The following is a 15,833-nucleotide window of genomic DNA, read 5'->3' on the forward strand; positions in this document are numbered from 1 at the left end:
CAAAGGGAATATAAAATGCTGCTCTTCTAATCTGGTAGCACTTTGCATTCTGCACTGGCACAAATAATTGCACAAGGTGCAGGTCATCCAACTATGTAGGGCTAAGTTCATCCCTGGTATAATGCTGGGGAAGTCAGTGGACTTTCAGCTGGGAAGGGTCTGGCCCATTGTGTTTGAACAGCACCCAGCACAATGGGGCTCCAGTTCTGATTGGGGACTTGAGTATTATCATAGGTATATATACTGCAACTGCTAAGCTACCGGCTATATGCATGAAGATATATTTTCTTTAATATTGTCTAATCTATTTCCATCCCTAGATCCTAGTGCTTCTGTTTGTCTGTCCCCATCTCTAGATTCTGATTCATACATCTTCTCTAGGGGCCTCATTCTCCACTACTTCAAACCTAGTTCAGCTATTTTCACCTGTGCAAAGTGGATGTAAAATGTGAGCAGATCAAAATGTCAGTGTTTCACACTCGCTCTGCACAGCTATAGATAATGGCGCAAGGAACAGGGCAATAGAGGGATCAGGCTCTGTCTTTCTGAAAGGTTCTGGCTAGATTTAGATAAAAGATGTGGGGTTTGGTTTTTTAAATGTTAACCAACATGTTTTAAAACGGCTCAGCATGTGTTCGTGGTAAATGTGTTCGTGGTAAAAATTTTGAGGTCTGTGGTAATTTTTCAAAAAGTGAATGACTGAGTGACATAACCCCCCGCCAATGTCTGTCACTGAGTCTGGTAATTTTGTCAGGTGTCCATTGTGTAACATGGTGGTGCCAACCCCTGTTTTAAAATGTTAGTGTAGAAAGGGAAAATTGCATTTTAACATGGACTAGCTGATCAAGCAGCTTCGATCCTAGACAGACCCAGAGCCTTTATATATTAGATGACAGCATAAGAAAGTCCAGGAATGGAGGAGGTGGGAAGTGGGGTTGGGACATCTTTGCGCGGGGTGGTATTTAGCAGCTTGGTGTTGCAGTGGATGCAGAGTGCAGCTGTGCCCAGCAGATGGTGCCTCTGAGCCAGATGGAACCCATTGGAAATAAAGTGAGGAGAAAGAAAAGAGAAATGTGACCGAGATGGGGCAGTTGGCAGAGGACGGAAGCTGATAAAAAAAAATGAGAGAACAAAGAAATCGCGACCAAGAGGAACAAACTGTGGAGGCAGCTTTACTTTTTGGGCTGTGGAAAAAACTTCCAGGGCATCTTAGTCGCTGGAATAACATGGAGCAGTCTGCATTGTTGCAAAGGGCTTGCAAAAGGAGCAAATAATCTTGTGGCTGCTGCCCATGCTGAAGGGAAAAAGCGATCCTGTGAGCAAGAGCGAGGAGGAAACTGCCTGCTGGAGACTGCAACATTTCAGTAGCAAAGTGTGCTCCAAAGTTCTTTCCAGGATCCCCTGGGCTGCAGCTCTTGGTGGGGAGAACCCCCATCCGGGAAGGTTGCCCTAGCTCTCACCCCTTGCCCCTCCCACACATGCTTTGGGATTATAGGTCATTTTTGAACAAACAACAAAACTAGCGGATTTCAGAGTGAAATTCCGGAGGAAATTTAAAGAGCATCCGGATCCGGAGAAAAAGAGAGAGAGAAAGAGGAAGGAAAATATAAATAAAAACGTGGAGTGAATCTAAGGCAACCAAAGAAGGGACGAGGAGAAAGAAACTGACACTGACGTGGAGATGGGGTGAGATTAGCAGTTTGGTTATTATTCGCGTGTTGTTTATTGTATGAATAATTGAAAGAACCTGATGTGGTTTTAATGTAGCAGAGTTGAAGGGATCAGGATTTCCAGTTACAGTAAAGAAATTCAAGTTTAAATATAAAAAAGTCCCCTAACCTTTAGGGGTTCAGGAAGTAGATAGTTGCAGAGATTTGTAATTTACTTTATGTGACCCAAGGTGTGGGTGAAAGGCTCCAGGGGGATTCATATCTTGTGTAAAATTCAGAATGACCCTCTGGGGTGAAGTAAAGCACCTCCTGCCTTTTGAGCCCTTCCCAGAAGTTAGAGATTTCTGATTTTATTTTCTGTTGTGACCTTGGTGTTCGGTAAAATGGACTCTCCTTACATTTGTAAATGGGTAAATAGTTTGACTGAAAATCTCTGGTCATAACCCCTACATTCTTTCAGAGGTGAAATATACTCTAAGTGGCTACCAGGCATTGGCATGGAAATGGGAGTTTAGCCTGATATTTGATTTATGCACTGTGTCATTTTAAGGATCTGACATGCTGCTGTGAGTAAGTTTCTTGTGTAATGAACACTTCTGGGCCACTTAGAAGTATGCTGGGGCTGGAGGAAGACCCTGCCTGCTCAATCTCTCCAAGCCTTTCAGTTTGACATTAGAGGAGAAATAAGTAACATTTTAATGGCTTGTGTTTCTTTTGCTGAGTTTTTGATTTCCTCTTGGGCAGCTGGGTAAAAAGATTGAACAGGGTGAAACAGATTGAGGCGGCAGAAGGGACACAGACATGAATTCTGATCTCAGAGTCTCAGTGTGAATCTAGAGTAAATCCATTTAAGTCAGTGGGTTTTACACTGGGCCAACTTAGATCAGAAACTGTCCCCTGCTTCCCTGTACCATCTCTGCAATCCATACTGTGACTCCAAAACCCTCAGCCTTGGAATTGCCAGGAAGGGTGTAGCAGATGGATAGGTTAGGACTGGCATCTTATTTTCCAGGGCCATGGGATGAATCCTTTTTCTTGGAACTGTCATGGCTACACTCAATGGCTGTGCAATTTCGTTAGAAGGTTGCCACTTCTCATGCAAAATGTTGGGACTGTGGTCACTGTGACAGTGTTCTTAGATTTCACTCTAATGATAGTCAAGGCAGCAATATTATAGTTAACGTGGAGATGACATTTCCACCCAACCCCCATCTTCAGTCACAGAGAATTTCTGAGCAAAAAGGTCTTTGTGTTGTGCATAGATTACATGCAAAGATTGAATAGCCAGCAGCAGGTTTAGTTCCCTGGATTCTCAAGAGATTAGGAAAGCGTCACCTTTGAAATGATTTTCCACCAGTTGGTTTTAGTTGATTTATATTTTAAGCAAGGAGTCGGTCCTTATCCTCCATTGACGCTTGTCAGGTTTCCTTATAACCCTTGTTCCAGTAATATCCATGGTGTAGCTTTCATGGATAATTCATTACTGAACTCTAACATATCCCTGGTGTACTGTAGGTTTTAAAGCCTTGCCTTTTTACCTTTAAATAGCTAGTTGTAAATGTCACTTGGGTCACAAGGGAAGTGAATTCAGTTACCTCCTAGCTGAGCCCATACTGGGCATTTGTCCACATTTCAAACTAGCACAGGACAGGCTAAGGCAAGGCCTACCGTTGCCTGCTGGTCATGCTTCAGGAGCACTGGCAGAGCTGTTTAGGAGCAATACTGGAAAAAGAGCAGGTTAGAACTAAGGTACATTGGCAGAGCTGTGCAGGCTTCCCTATGTGTGACCCCTGCTGTGCAATGAAGACACATGAGCAGAAATGTGTTTGAGCACAGATGAGTGTTCACAGATGATAGCGACTGGAGATGCATTAGCAATACTATATGGGAAGCCTAGGACTAGTATAGTAGGGGGGCTGCAGGTCAGGGCTGAGGTGTATCAGCTGAGCTGTGTGGGGATGGCATGTCAGCAGCACCTACGCCTGGTACTAGCTGCTATGATGAGACTCGTTTCTGGAATATGTGAAGAATTACTTAGCTATGCTTAGGACCCATACCAGTGGAGGAAGTGGATTGCTGTGCTTATAAGCCCCTTGGTTTGTGTGTGGCAAAGGAGGAGCCAGGAGACCTTAGAAACAGTGGGAGATAGCCATCCTAGAGTGATAACTGTGCCAAGTACACTGGGCACCCGGTAACAGAGGGTCATCACTGCTCAGGATGCTCCCCTGGTGGAGATAGGTTTCTGGTAGAAGAAATGCTTAACAATGTGCTGGGCCTTTAAGTGCCCCTGGTCCCCTTCCCCTGTGCCTGAACTTGCATGCTTGGCATTGTGTTCACCAGGCTAAACCGACTGGAGCATATTCAGCCAGGATTCCTCAGGCTACTTTTATCTACAAACAGGCTGGTAGGGAGCCACTTTTCATTCTTCATACTGAGCTTTCCTGGTTAATTCCACAGAGGGAGAAGCGGCCCGTGGTGATTCCACAGTGGGAGCTTCTTGGGAGGGACAGGCTGCACCGCTCCATTCACCCACAGGGACATGGGGCTGCAAGTTCTGCCTCTCTGCACCCCATCCAGACACTCAGCCCACCCTTGTGTTCCCACAAAGCAGTGGTGTGCAGTATGGAACGGAAGGAAGCCGCAGCTAAGAGGGCTTGTGAGCCTGAAGGGAAGAGGCAATATCTCTAGTGGTTAAAGCCAGGGGTTGAAAGTCAGGAATCCTGGATTGTATTCCCAGATCAGGAAGGACGTGTGATCTAGTGGCTAGGGCAGTCAGGCCCTTAGAGGCAGCTGCCTGAGCCCCGGGGAGAAGGAGCGCCTTGGGTTATCAGTCTGTGTCCTTTTCACTCACCCCCATTGCTAACCCAGGAGTAGCTTTGATGGGCTCTGGAGGGGAGCCACATCCAGCTCTTCCTGTCTAGAAGGATGGGTTACTCTTAGGAGGAATGGAGTGGGGGAATGATGCAGGGGATCCTGTAGGCTCTCCCCTACTCTGCCCCAAGCAATGTCACGATAAAGCCAGCAGGGTTTCAGACTACATTGGGGAGAAAAGTCAAGGCACAGGAAAGGGCACGTTGCGGGAGGGAGAGAAGGAAGGGAGGAATTGGTCCACATGCTCCCCCAGCCTCACCCCACACTAGTTCTGAGATCCAGGGCTCAGTCTATCTGACACACACCAGAATCCCGTCCTCCCCCCAGGAAAAAGCTTCATATGGAACCGGGGCGGCTCTACCAATTTTGCCGCCCCAAGCAGTCACCGCCAAATTGCCACCTCCACAACAGCGCCAGAGTTACCACCAAATTGCTGCCACTCCTGGAAGAGCGGCAGGGCCTCTCACCAAATTGCCGGCATGGGACACGGACTGCCGCCCCATTCTGAATGCCTCCCCAAGCACCTGCTTGGAAAGCTGGTGCCTGGAGCCAACCCTGTATGGAACAATCCTGCTGTCTGTGGCCTGCAAAGTGCAGGTCAGACTAGATGATCATGATAGTCCCCTCTGACTTTAGAGTATATGAATCTTTCCCCTCACTGAGACCTCTGGTTCTGAGAGCTAACAGAGGGGAGAGAAGTGCTTAATTTGCACCAGCAGGCCTCGCCAGGACTGAGCCCCAGCATCTCTAGGCCTGACAGTTCATAGCCTGGCACCTCTGGACTTGCTGCATCCGTTATGTATGTAAAAAAATTGCTCGAGTCCCAGCACCTCTTGCATTACAAATTAAGCCCTGGGTGAGAGCCCTGTCCCTGCATCCAGCACAATCTCTTAGCTGACTTGGCATGACAGTGGGCTGAACTCCAGAATGGAGCCAGGTGACGGTCCCTCTCATGCTCACTTTCTCTTCACTGGCCCCTTCTGCTCCCCTATGAGCTGCTTCACCCAGGAAACGGAGCCAGGGCTGTGGGAGGGAAAGGACGGTTAGGATATGAAATGAAAATGTGAGTAATTAATGGGAATGGCTTTAAAATGGAGTCCCATAGAACAGAGACGAAGCCCATCCAAAAGAGGAGGAGACAAGGCGTCTAAACCCTCGAGTCTTCCATCCCCCTTAGATCTGCTCCTGATGTCAACCTAGACGTGCCAGTGTGTGCAGAACATACCGACACCTTCTGCAGGCTGGCATGAACACATCTCTGCAAAGGTCGGAGGCCCAGCTTGGGACCCCGTCTCTCTCTTACCTTACCACAACAGCTGGGAAACCTTTGGTGCTCTCTGAACCTGAGTTTAATCTCTCCGTGACTTTCTCATCTGGGGGCCTTTGCCTTTGGACTTGCTCACTTTGGCAGCCAGCAGAGCCCAGGTCTAGCAACTTGCAGGGCACGATGCAAAGACGTGTTTCTTGCAGCGACCCTGCTCTCTGTGCTATGAAAATACCCTGCAGCCCAGGTGGAACATGCTCTAGAAATCGGCAGCGGGAGTCACAACCCCACAGTCCTTCCCTGGCCTGGGGACTGCTACACAAGTATGGTTTATCTGGGCAGATAATTCTGCTGATTTGATCCTTTTGGGCCTGCCACAAAGTGTGTTGTGCTTTGGATGGCTTGAGGCCCATGTGCTGCCCAGGTCTGGGCTGAATGTTACACCATCAGCATCTAAGAGAAAGGAGAAGCCACCCTGCCCTGGCAGATAATTCAACAGCCCAGCAGTGTGGATTCCTCAAACAGGCCTCGCCTGGGCAGTGTGGGCAAGCTTCCTGCATGCACCATCCCGTCTATTGGCATGCCACAGCAAGAGGGGCAGCTCGTTCTCCTTGGCCCATCCCCCATCTCTGCTGGCCAATGAGGGGGCAGGTTACTGGGTGCATATGGGGACCCCCCTTTTCAGTGGGAACTGAAATTTCACACCAGCAGTTTCCAACTGCTGCCCTAGTGGTAAAATGCCTGATTCTGAATTCCACGGGCTAGCCGGTGCCCCTGGCGCTGGAGTGCCCCCGAGTGGAAGTCTCACTCTTGAGACCTGCCAGAGCAAATCTTCCTCTTAAAAATCATAGTTAACAATCGTATCTTGGGCAGAACCACTCCTCCCCAGGCACATACTTCAGAACTTATAACAGGAGACACTAAGCATCAGCTTCTCTTGAAGAAGTAGCCTTGCTAAGGACCATCACCAGTGCAAAGATTAAAACAAATGTCTGGTCTCCACTCATTCAGTTCAGGGGGCTGGGCGGGTGAACAGGACATGATAAGCAATTCAATGAACCAAGCATGCATGCCACAGGCTGACAGGCAGGATTGCTGGGCCAGGATTGATGGTGGCCAAGAATGAAAGAAAAACTTCCCCTGGAGTGTGCAACAGCCCCGAAAAGGACAGGGAGAAAGATGGAAGGGAGTGAAATAGCAAGGAGAAAGCTTGAACCAAAGGCAGCTTTGTAGTAGACAGGAGAAACCGCTCTCTGCACCCTCCTCTTGTTCCCACCCACCAAAGAAACCCGTTGGATGCAATAGAGGATCTAAAGCAACCAATAAGAACCTGCCTCCCTATCTCCACCCCTCCCCATGAGCCTTGGCAGGAGGCTGCATTTTAACACATGCCCTCGTGGTTAGGAATCCACAGCTGCGAGAGGAGTTGAAGAGAGATCTTGGAAATGTCAGGCAGGAATTTCCCAGATAGCTGCTGCCTGCACTGCAGTGGATTGCACTCCTGAGAGAGCCGAGCAGTGACTGAAGGAACATCCTTTCCGGTTCAGGACTCTGCTAGGCAGCCGGGATTGTGTCAAAAGAGAAAGAACAGACAGGGTGACCAGTGAGAAGCACTGGAGATGCTCCAGCACTGTAAAAACTCAGCTCCATAGATAAATGCTACTGAGCGGACTTTTGAAATTCTAACCTTTTTGTCTGATCTGGTTTATTCCTGACTATGGGAAAACTCTTCTTTTGTAGGATTTTGCACCATCATCATCTTGGGAAGAGGGGCTAGCAAATGTTGTTAGTGCTTAGAAGGGGAGTAAATTCTAATCCCAGCTCTGCCACTGATTCCTATGTCCTGGGGCAAGTCCCCGTGCCTCAGTTTCCACACCTGTAAGACAGCTGTGCAGCTCTAATAACGAGGATTAATGAGTGACCACTGTGAGCTGCTCTGATTAAAGGCATCCATAGCCTTTGGTTCCTTGCTGCATGCTGGAAGGGGGGCTAGGTGTGTGTGTATGTGTGAATGCTCACTCAAACAATCCCTTGGAACGGGGAAGATGGATGATGGGATCTGAATCAGGAAAGGGCTCAAGAGCTGAGCTCCCCAGTGGCTGTGCCAGGCTTCTCGCTCACCGCATGAATGTTGCCTTGTTGTAGCCTGCCAGGCCTGCATCTGTGATGCGTGTGTTTTGTATAGATCCGTACCAGTGGGTGCATTACTGGCGCATTCACGCAGACTTTCCTGAGGCAGGCTCAGGAGGGTCACATGTCTGATGTTTCTCTGTGGGTGTGCACAGGGGGCAGGGTAGAGGGAGGAGGAAAGGAAATGGGGGGCCTCTGGAGATAGGGATTTTTGTATGCATACACTGCTTAAACCACATGGGGTCTGACTGGGATTTGATTTGATCCCTCTGCTCATCAGGTTCATCCCATCAATTTCCAGTGCTGTCTCCTAAGAAGGAGCAGCTGCAGCCTCTCTTTGTGGGGCCCTCACTTGGAGATGGGTTCTCTCCTTCTCCAGCCTGTGGGGGTGTTTCAGTTGCATTCTCTGAATGGACTGGGTCAGGGCTATTTAAAAAGATTATCCCTTCCAAATGGGCCTGTAGGAGAAGCTGCCAAAGGAGACGGGGGTGCGTAGTCCTGGATGGACCAGACACCCAGCTCTCACCTATGGCTCAGTCATGCCAGGATTATTAGAGGATAGGGGGTGGGCATTGGCTTTTAACCCTCTCCAGGTTTTGCCTTCTTCAGTAAATGCAGCACTGGATCGGGAGTCCTAGAAATCTATGTTGTCTCCTTGTCCCCGGGATGGCAGACATCTGGGCATGCTTCCCTCGCTATACCCTGTGTCTTGACGTGGAAGGGCTCACCTCTAGGGGCTGGAGGGAATTCAGTCTCTTGGGCCCATTCAGTTCTTAGCTCCTCTGTCGAGACCACCAGCAAAGGTGACACACCAATGATTAGCTACTCTGGTGTTTGTGATGTGGGCCCCAATCTGTCAGGAAATGAACTCAGACACTGAGGTGATGGCAGGCATACAAGAACCTAGCTAGATATGAGGCCAGCAGACAATTTCACATAAACTGCCTTTTGATGGGACGATCAAGCCAGGCCGAGGTTCAAATCAGTGACTGACTCTGGGAATGGGCCATGGGATGGATCACTTGATGACTACCTGTTCTGTTCATTCCCTCTGGGGCACCTGGCACTGGCCACTGTGGGAAGACAGGATACTGGGCTAGATGGACCTTTGGTCTGACCCAGTAGGGCCATTCTTATGTTCTTCTGACTCAGGTGAATGGGTCCATATCTCCTTGCCAAATTGCCAGTCTTCTCCAAATACCTGATAATCAATCTCAGCAAGTGGAATTTTCCTCCCGGAGGCCTCTCCCTCTGGATAAGATCTCATTGCAAGAGGCGAAAACAACACAGCCTTAAGACAGCACTGACAGGTTTCAGAGTAGCAGCCGTGTTAGTCTGTATTCGCAAAAAGAAAAGGAGTACTTGTGGCACCTTAGAGACTAACAAATTTATTAGAGCATAAGCTTTTGTGAGCTACTATGAAGTGAGCTGTAGCTCACAAAAGCTTATGCTCAAATAAATTTGTTAGTCTCTAAGGTGCCACAAGTCCTCCTTTTCTTTTTAAGACAGCACTGTGATGCTGTAATTCTTGTATCGTGCCTTGAATCTATGGTGATGGGCACACTAGAAACCACTAGATTAACTAGACCAGGGGTAGGCAACCTATGGCATGCGTGCCGAAGGCAGCACGCGAGTTGATTTTTCAGGGGTACTCACACTGTCCGGTCTTGGCCACCGGTCTGGGGGGGCTCTGCATTTTCATTTAATTTTCAATGAAGCTTCTTAAACATTTTAAAAACCTTATTTACTTTACATACAACAATAGTTTAGTTATATATTATAGACTTATAGAAAGAGACCTTCTAAAATATTAAAATGTATTACTGGCACGCGAAACCTTAAATTACAGTGAATAAATGAAGACTCGGCACACCACTTCTGAAAGGTTACTGACCCCTGAACCACCTCTTTGTTCCCTTTGAAACTGCCGAGTTCTGCCCAGGAGGGTGGCTGGTTGGATTCCCTGCTGCCAGGATGGTAGAACACATTCATCAGACAGCAAGTCATCTTAAACTAATGGTGGGACATTTAATAAGTAAGCTCTACCCTTCCCCCTCAGGCTGGGACCAAAACCAGCCCGAAGGGGCATGGATTCTTTCCAGTTGCCATCATCAGGCACTCACTGATCGTGTCTTAGTCTGAGCCAGATCTTTGTCTTTTCACTTTGCTTCTCTCTTCTTAACGATCAGCAAGGGGTCAGCCCTGGGTGGGGGATGTGTGTGACTTTATTTACTCATGCCCTTTCTGCAGGCACACTGAAAGGAACTGTTAGCATTTACTGATGTGTGTGACATCCAGGTATACCCATGTAAAATGGGGGTGGGGGACCAGGCAACCTGACAATTCCAATCCAAGGCACTTTTGAGGCTATTTTTAAATGGTTTGAGGTGCTTGTGGAAAGGAGAGTCCAATGGCATTGGCCAGAGGAAAGCAGAGTGCAGACAGGTGCTGGGCAGTCATGCCCCACAGCCCTAAACTGCAGCCCCCGCCCTACAGCTATTCCAGTTCTGGGTTCTCAGGCATAGCCCTGCCAGTGCCTCTCATTCCTGACCCACAGCCCCCACTTTGCTAATCCTGTCTGGGCTTCTCCTGAGCAGATATTGTCAGCTGTGCTGAATTGTGCCAGGCAATGTGGTGGTACTTAGTTGCAGAAAAAATTACAAAAAGAAAAGGAGGACTTGTGGCACCTTAGAGACTAACACATTTATTTGAGCATAAGCTTTTGTGAGCTACAGCTCACTTCATCGGCTGTAGCTCACGAAAGCTTATGCTCTAATAAATTTGTTAATCTCTAAGGTGCCACAAGTACTCCTTTTCTTTTTGCGAATACAGACTAACATGGCTGCTACTCTGAAACCTGAAAAAATTACAGAAAGGGTTAGGTGGAGACCACGTAAGTCACTGTTGCGTGGCCCGTGGAGGGTTTGCCTTCAGGTCCTGGGCAGTCACTGGCTGTTTCACCAAGTCCTCCACAAAGCTGGTGTCTCTCGTTGGCATGTTTTCGGTTCCTATTACTCTTTTGTCTTCTCTCCCTTGCAGTTTCCAGCAGAATCTGTTTCCTTCCTCTCTTTCTTTCTGTCATTTGTTTCTCCCTACTTCGTTCTGTCGCTCAGACCCTGGGAAGGCTTTTGTTTCTCAGCTCTTGCTTTGATCTTGTTAAACAAAAAAGCAAAACCTGAGAGGCAGGTCTTCTCATCCATCAGCCGGACTCCTCCACAATGAATTTCTGTACCCTCTTATTTGCTGGGGTGAAGAGAAGGCCCCCTCCCCCAATAACTCCAGCACCAGGAGAGGGGCCTGTGGCACAGGAAGTGCTGCTGATGAGAGAGACATAATAACCAAAGCATTTCTGTAATTCTCCCAAACTGAGCATGAAGCTCTCCATAGCCTTGGGGCTCTGCACTATATGGGAGCATGAACTATAGAGAACTAGAAGAGCTGGAGGCAACTGTGTGAACTTTGAAATCAAAGTCCAAGCATCCGCTTACCAGAGCACTGTTCATGTGCCAGAGAAGCATCATGGCTCATTCATAGCTTGGGTACTTATGGGTAGGAAGTGGCATCCTGGCCCACTAAACTGGCTCCCCCATTCCAGGAAGCAGGCTCCTATTAACAGGGGTGGAGGAAAGTTTGAGTGCTGGAGAGGGAGAAGATTCCAAATATTACCACTGTCGTGCAGTGTGCAAGTTAGTTTTGTTTTCTAGTGGGAGAAGGATGGTGAGGTGTCCCTGATATCCCAGCATGCAATGCATGCAGCCCTTTCCCTTTCATTAGCACTTTCCAGCTGATGGCCTGAGGGTGCATGAGTGACTGGAGCCTCCCTAGGAGATAGGACAGTGGTTTTAACTCCATTTTGCAGATGGGGAAACTGAGGCACACAAAGGGTAGGGACTGGACCCACGACCACACAGTCAGGAATAGAACTGAGGAGCCCTGGCATACAGCCCTGTGCTTTAACCACCACATCCCAAATGGACATGCAAGTGTAAGGCTGCTGTTCCCAGCTTCAGTGAGAGGAGCAGGGTGGTAAGACAGCTTCCTGGATTCCGCATAATGACAGGTTTCAGAGTAGCAGCCGTGTTAGTCCGATGAATGCATCCGATGAAGTGAGCTGTAGCTCACGAAAGCTTATGCTCAAATAAATTTGTTAGTCTCTAAGGTGCCACAAGTCCTCCTTTTCTTTTTGTGGATTCTGCATGTTTGGCTTCCTCAGCCCCTTGGAAGCTGCGTTGATGCAGGAATTGCCTCTTTGCAGCAGGTAAATGTGCATCGAGGTGCAGCCTCTGCTATGCTGCAGGAGCAGCCAGCTTGTCACCTGTTCAAATGGGGAACATCGGAGGTGATTGGTACCTGTCTGGTTTGGGGAGTCAGTGAGGCTTGGACCTGTGTCGCCTGGAGGGACAGACAACTTTCCTTGTTAGTACAAAGTCTGGTAGCTCCAACCTTCAGGAAAGACCTTAGGGCATCAGCTGGCAAATGAGTGGAGCTCAGACAACAGCCATGAGCAGGAAGTCCAAGACTGCCCCTCCACATGGCTCCTGTGCAGCACCCTATTCCAGTGCAGAGCATGCAGGACGAGCAGGGTACTGGGTGAGGAGGCTGCCTGGGGTAGCTGTGCAAAGAAAAGGTGTGAAATGGCCAGCACACTGGAACTGGTCCATTCTGTTATTTACACGGCGTTCCCCTGCCGTTTTCTTCCCCTTTCCTTGGGATCTGCATGAGGCAAAGTAGTGCTGCTCTGTGCAGTTATTGTCTCACAATTACACCATCAGCAGCCAGTCTGATTGTCCCTTGAGTCTTGCCCATCTTGGAGCAATCAATACAAAGATTTTGGTGGTTTTCAGTCAGTAAAAGCCAGCAGTAATTGACCCCTTCCCCTCCACCCCCACAGGGCAGCCTCAGTAGAGAGCCCGAGGACTGAACACCCCAGAGAAATGGGCTCCCCTTTGACCTGTAGAGGGGTTCCCCCAGGGTGGTGATTCACAGGCTGGCTCCTTTGCTGTCTGTGCTTTCTGTGGCACACCAAATGCTGCAGACGATAACCCGGCAGGTGACAAGGGGCGGTTTGCTCTTGCTTCTAATTGATAAAAATTAGCAACAGTAAACATCTCCCATGTTCCATCCCATCTGAAAAGCTGCAGAAAGTGATGACTAAGGTTCCACACAGCCCTGGGGCCTGCTGACTTGAGCTCTGCCCTGAAGAGGGCCATGATGTTGGCTGCACCCTCGGGGGCGGGGGAGGCGAATGTAGCCAGTTCTAGCTCACGGCCACCCAGCTACTGCAGCGTTCTCTCTCCGGGGAGACGATCACTGTGCAGGGACAGCTGGTGTGCATCTGAGCCTGATCTAAAGCCCACTGAAGTCAGTGGGAGCGTTTCCATTTGGATCGCAGCCTCACTGACAGGACCGGCTCTAGGCACCAGCAAAGCAAGCACATGCTTGGGGCGGCACAATTCCAGGGGCAGTATTCCGGCCACCCTTTTTTTGTTTGTTTGGACAGTTGCATTCTCAGAGCTTGGGGCGGCAAATTTTTTGCTTGGTGCAGCAAATAACCTAGAGCCGGCTGTGCTCACTGAGGGTGTGAGGAGGGGAAGGATACCTCGTGTCAGTCAGTACCAATAAAAGTGACCAAACACCATTTCAGAGCCGGTGAAATTACGGACACACCTGTGGAACCCAATCCAAACTTTTCACTCGAGTTTGTCCCAGGCATTTATTGCTAGAGGATGTGAAACCACAATAAACAGGGAAGAGTCTCTGTAGCCAGAGCACTTTGCTACATAAAAATAGCATAGTGCTAAAGCCAGGGCAGCCCCTGTGCTCCTGCTTCCGGCGCTTGAGTGGTTACTCTGAGTTACGTGGCTTCCCCTGTGAGCCGGACCGCATGTCTGGTGATGAGAAATCATTACAAATTACAGACTTGGAGAGACTGGGACCAAGTGAGCCTCCTAAATGCTGCCCGACTACGGGCAATCTGTGCTGTGTGTGACAAATAATGGCTGACTTTTCCATTGCCAGGAAATGAATCACTGAGGAGACCAAACCAAGATCTAGGAAGCTGCTGGAAGACTGATGCATACTAACTTCACTATCTAATAGTCTGTCCAGCCATTACTAACCAATGTCAGCAACTAGGTAACAAACTGCCTTTATCTCTGTCTACCCCTCGCCCTGTGGTCTGGGATCAGTGGATAGGAGTGTTAGTTTCCCACCTGCTGGAAATTGTGTCTCAAAGAGGTAAGGTAGGACTTAGGCCCACCACCCCCACACATGAGCTGTGTATAAGATGCACCATGTGTTAAGAGGAGACCAAGGACTTCGAGGCTCATTAGGAAGATACATCAGGGGAGGGCTGGGTGAACTGACCAGAGGGAAATCCCAAAGCTCCGTTTAGAAGGAGCAGGCTGGGATCCCAGGGTCAGCATCATGTGCTGCTGTGCATGTGATCTGAGTCCAGGGTTGGGCAATGGGAAAAGAGCCGCAGCTGGGGAGTAGAGGTAGCACCATACCCCGCTCTCAAGCCTCAGCGACAGTAGTGGGCTTGGCCCTTTCTGGATGGAAGGGCAGGTTGGCTCACTGCAACAGTGAGGCCTTGAGTGGGGGCAGGAAAGTAAGTTTCTGGGTTACAGGGGTTGTATCTGGGCCGAACTAGCTGTTTTCATGCCTTGGAGTGTAGGATGTATCAGCTCGAATTCAAGTTCACCTGCTCAGGCTCCTGCCTGCAATGGCCAGTACTTGAAGTTTTAAAGGAATTCCGAAAAAGACCTCGAGCCTTAATGCACCTGGCCTATTGTGTCACAGAGACAAATGCCTTCCTGCTGTGCTCAAGTCATATCCTGAAGCCTGAGATCTGGGTTTAGCTTGTATATTTTTGGTCATAAAATCCAGCCCTGGCTTGTGGCTCACCAGCCTTCTGCAGCAGCTGATTCCATGCTCTGGCAGTAGTAAAGTGTTTCCTTTCATTCATTCTTACGTGACCTGCCTTTAATCCCATTATGTGACCTTTGCTGCAGGGTGCCGGTCCCGCGCATAAGCCTTGGGAGGAAGAGACATGTTGAAGGGGAGGCATTTTCTGTGCTTAAATCCCCAACCCAGTCTCCACCCCACACTCTGTTCAGGAGCACCAAGTCCCAGACCCTGCAGGAAGGAGAGTTAGTGCAGTGGCAGGGAGGTCGTATGGTCAGACTCACCACGAACTAGCTGCTATGGTGCTAGGTGCACTACATTCAAATCAGACTTCAAATAATGTGCCCACCCCAGCTTAGCATAACTCCCCCCGGCAGACTATGCTTCAGGGGCCCAGCATGTGAGAGCCTGGGGTCCTACGCCTGCATATGTGACACACTGACGCTGAGGCCTGCCCTGTGTTATTGTGGACATGACATCTGATCTTGTGACTAGCTGGAGAGTGGGGAGAGGCCAGGGGTGGCAGGGCAGAGCCCTAGTAAACTTAGCTGGGGGGGGGGGCTCTGCAGTGTACATGCTGCTGGCTGCCATGGCTGATGGAAGGGGTGGAGGAGGTGGCAAAAAGGGCTACAGGGCCTTTAATTTTCTTCTCACTGGCATTAGCTAAGAGCATCAGGGAATGTCTGTTCTCAGGCCCTCTTCCTCTGGAGAAGCACAAAGAATCTCAAAGAGGGAGAAGCCTGGAGTGGGAGCCCCTAGGAATAAGGGGTGAGTGGGGGATGCTAGAGCCTTTCCAAGCCTGGGGGTGAAGAGTCGCCTCTCCTTGGGCTGAGCCACACTTGGCTGGGGGTGCTCATTCATGGTGTGCTCCCCAGAGGTGCTGGCTCAGCGGGAGCTGGGGGTGCTCAGCACCTCGTGTCCCTGGAGAGGAGAGAACTAGCAGAAATGCCGTGTGCTCTGCAGAGTGCGATGCAGATGCCAGGAAGCCGGCT

At 49.4% G+C, this 15,833-nt stretch overlaps 1 protein-coding gene across 3 annotated transcripts in view; it reads left to right on the plus strand.

Annotated features, from left to right (window-relative positions):
* Window positions 1-1,029: 1,029 nt before the first annotated feature.
* HOMER3 (homer scaffold protein 3) overlaps window positions 1,030-15,833 on the plus strand; it is a 40,816-nt gene continuing 26,012 nt past the window's right edge. Inside the window, exons 1-3 of one of the 3 annotated variants that reach the window (XM_043502846.1) lie at window positions 1,038-1,686; window positions 13,954-14,070; window positions 14,612-14,879. Coding sequence is in view for 2 of the 3 variants with exons in the window: in XM_038383811.2 (XP_038239739.1) it covers window positions 14,057-14,070 (14 nt within the window). In the remaining variant the exon portion in view is untranslated. Of the gene's footprint in view, window positions 1,687-13,953; window positions 14,071-14,611; window positions 14,880-15,833 lie in introns of all 3 variants that reach the window. The other 2 variants (XM_038383811.2, XM_038383812.2) reach the window with 2 other exon arrangements.

Source organism: Dermochelys coriacea, chromosome 25 (assembly GCF_009764565.3).
Source record: "Dermochelys coriacea isolate rDerCor1 chromosome 25, rDerCor1.pri.v4, whole genome shotgun sequence".
In the NCBI taxonomy this organism is placed as follows: Eukaryota; Metazoa; Chordata; order Testudines; family Dermochelyidae; genus Dermochelys; species Dermochelys coriacea.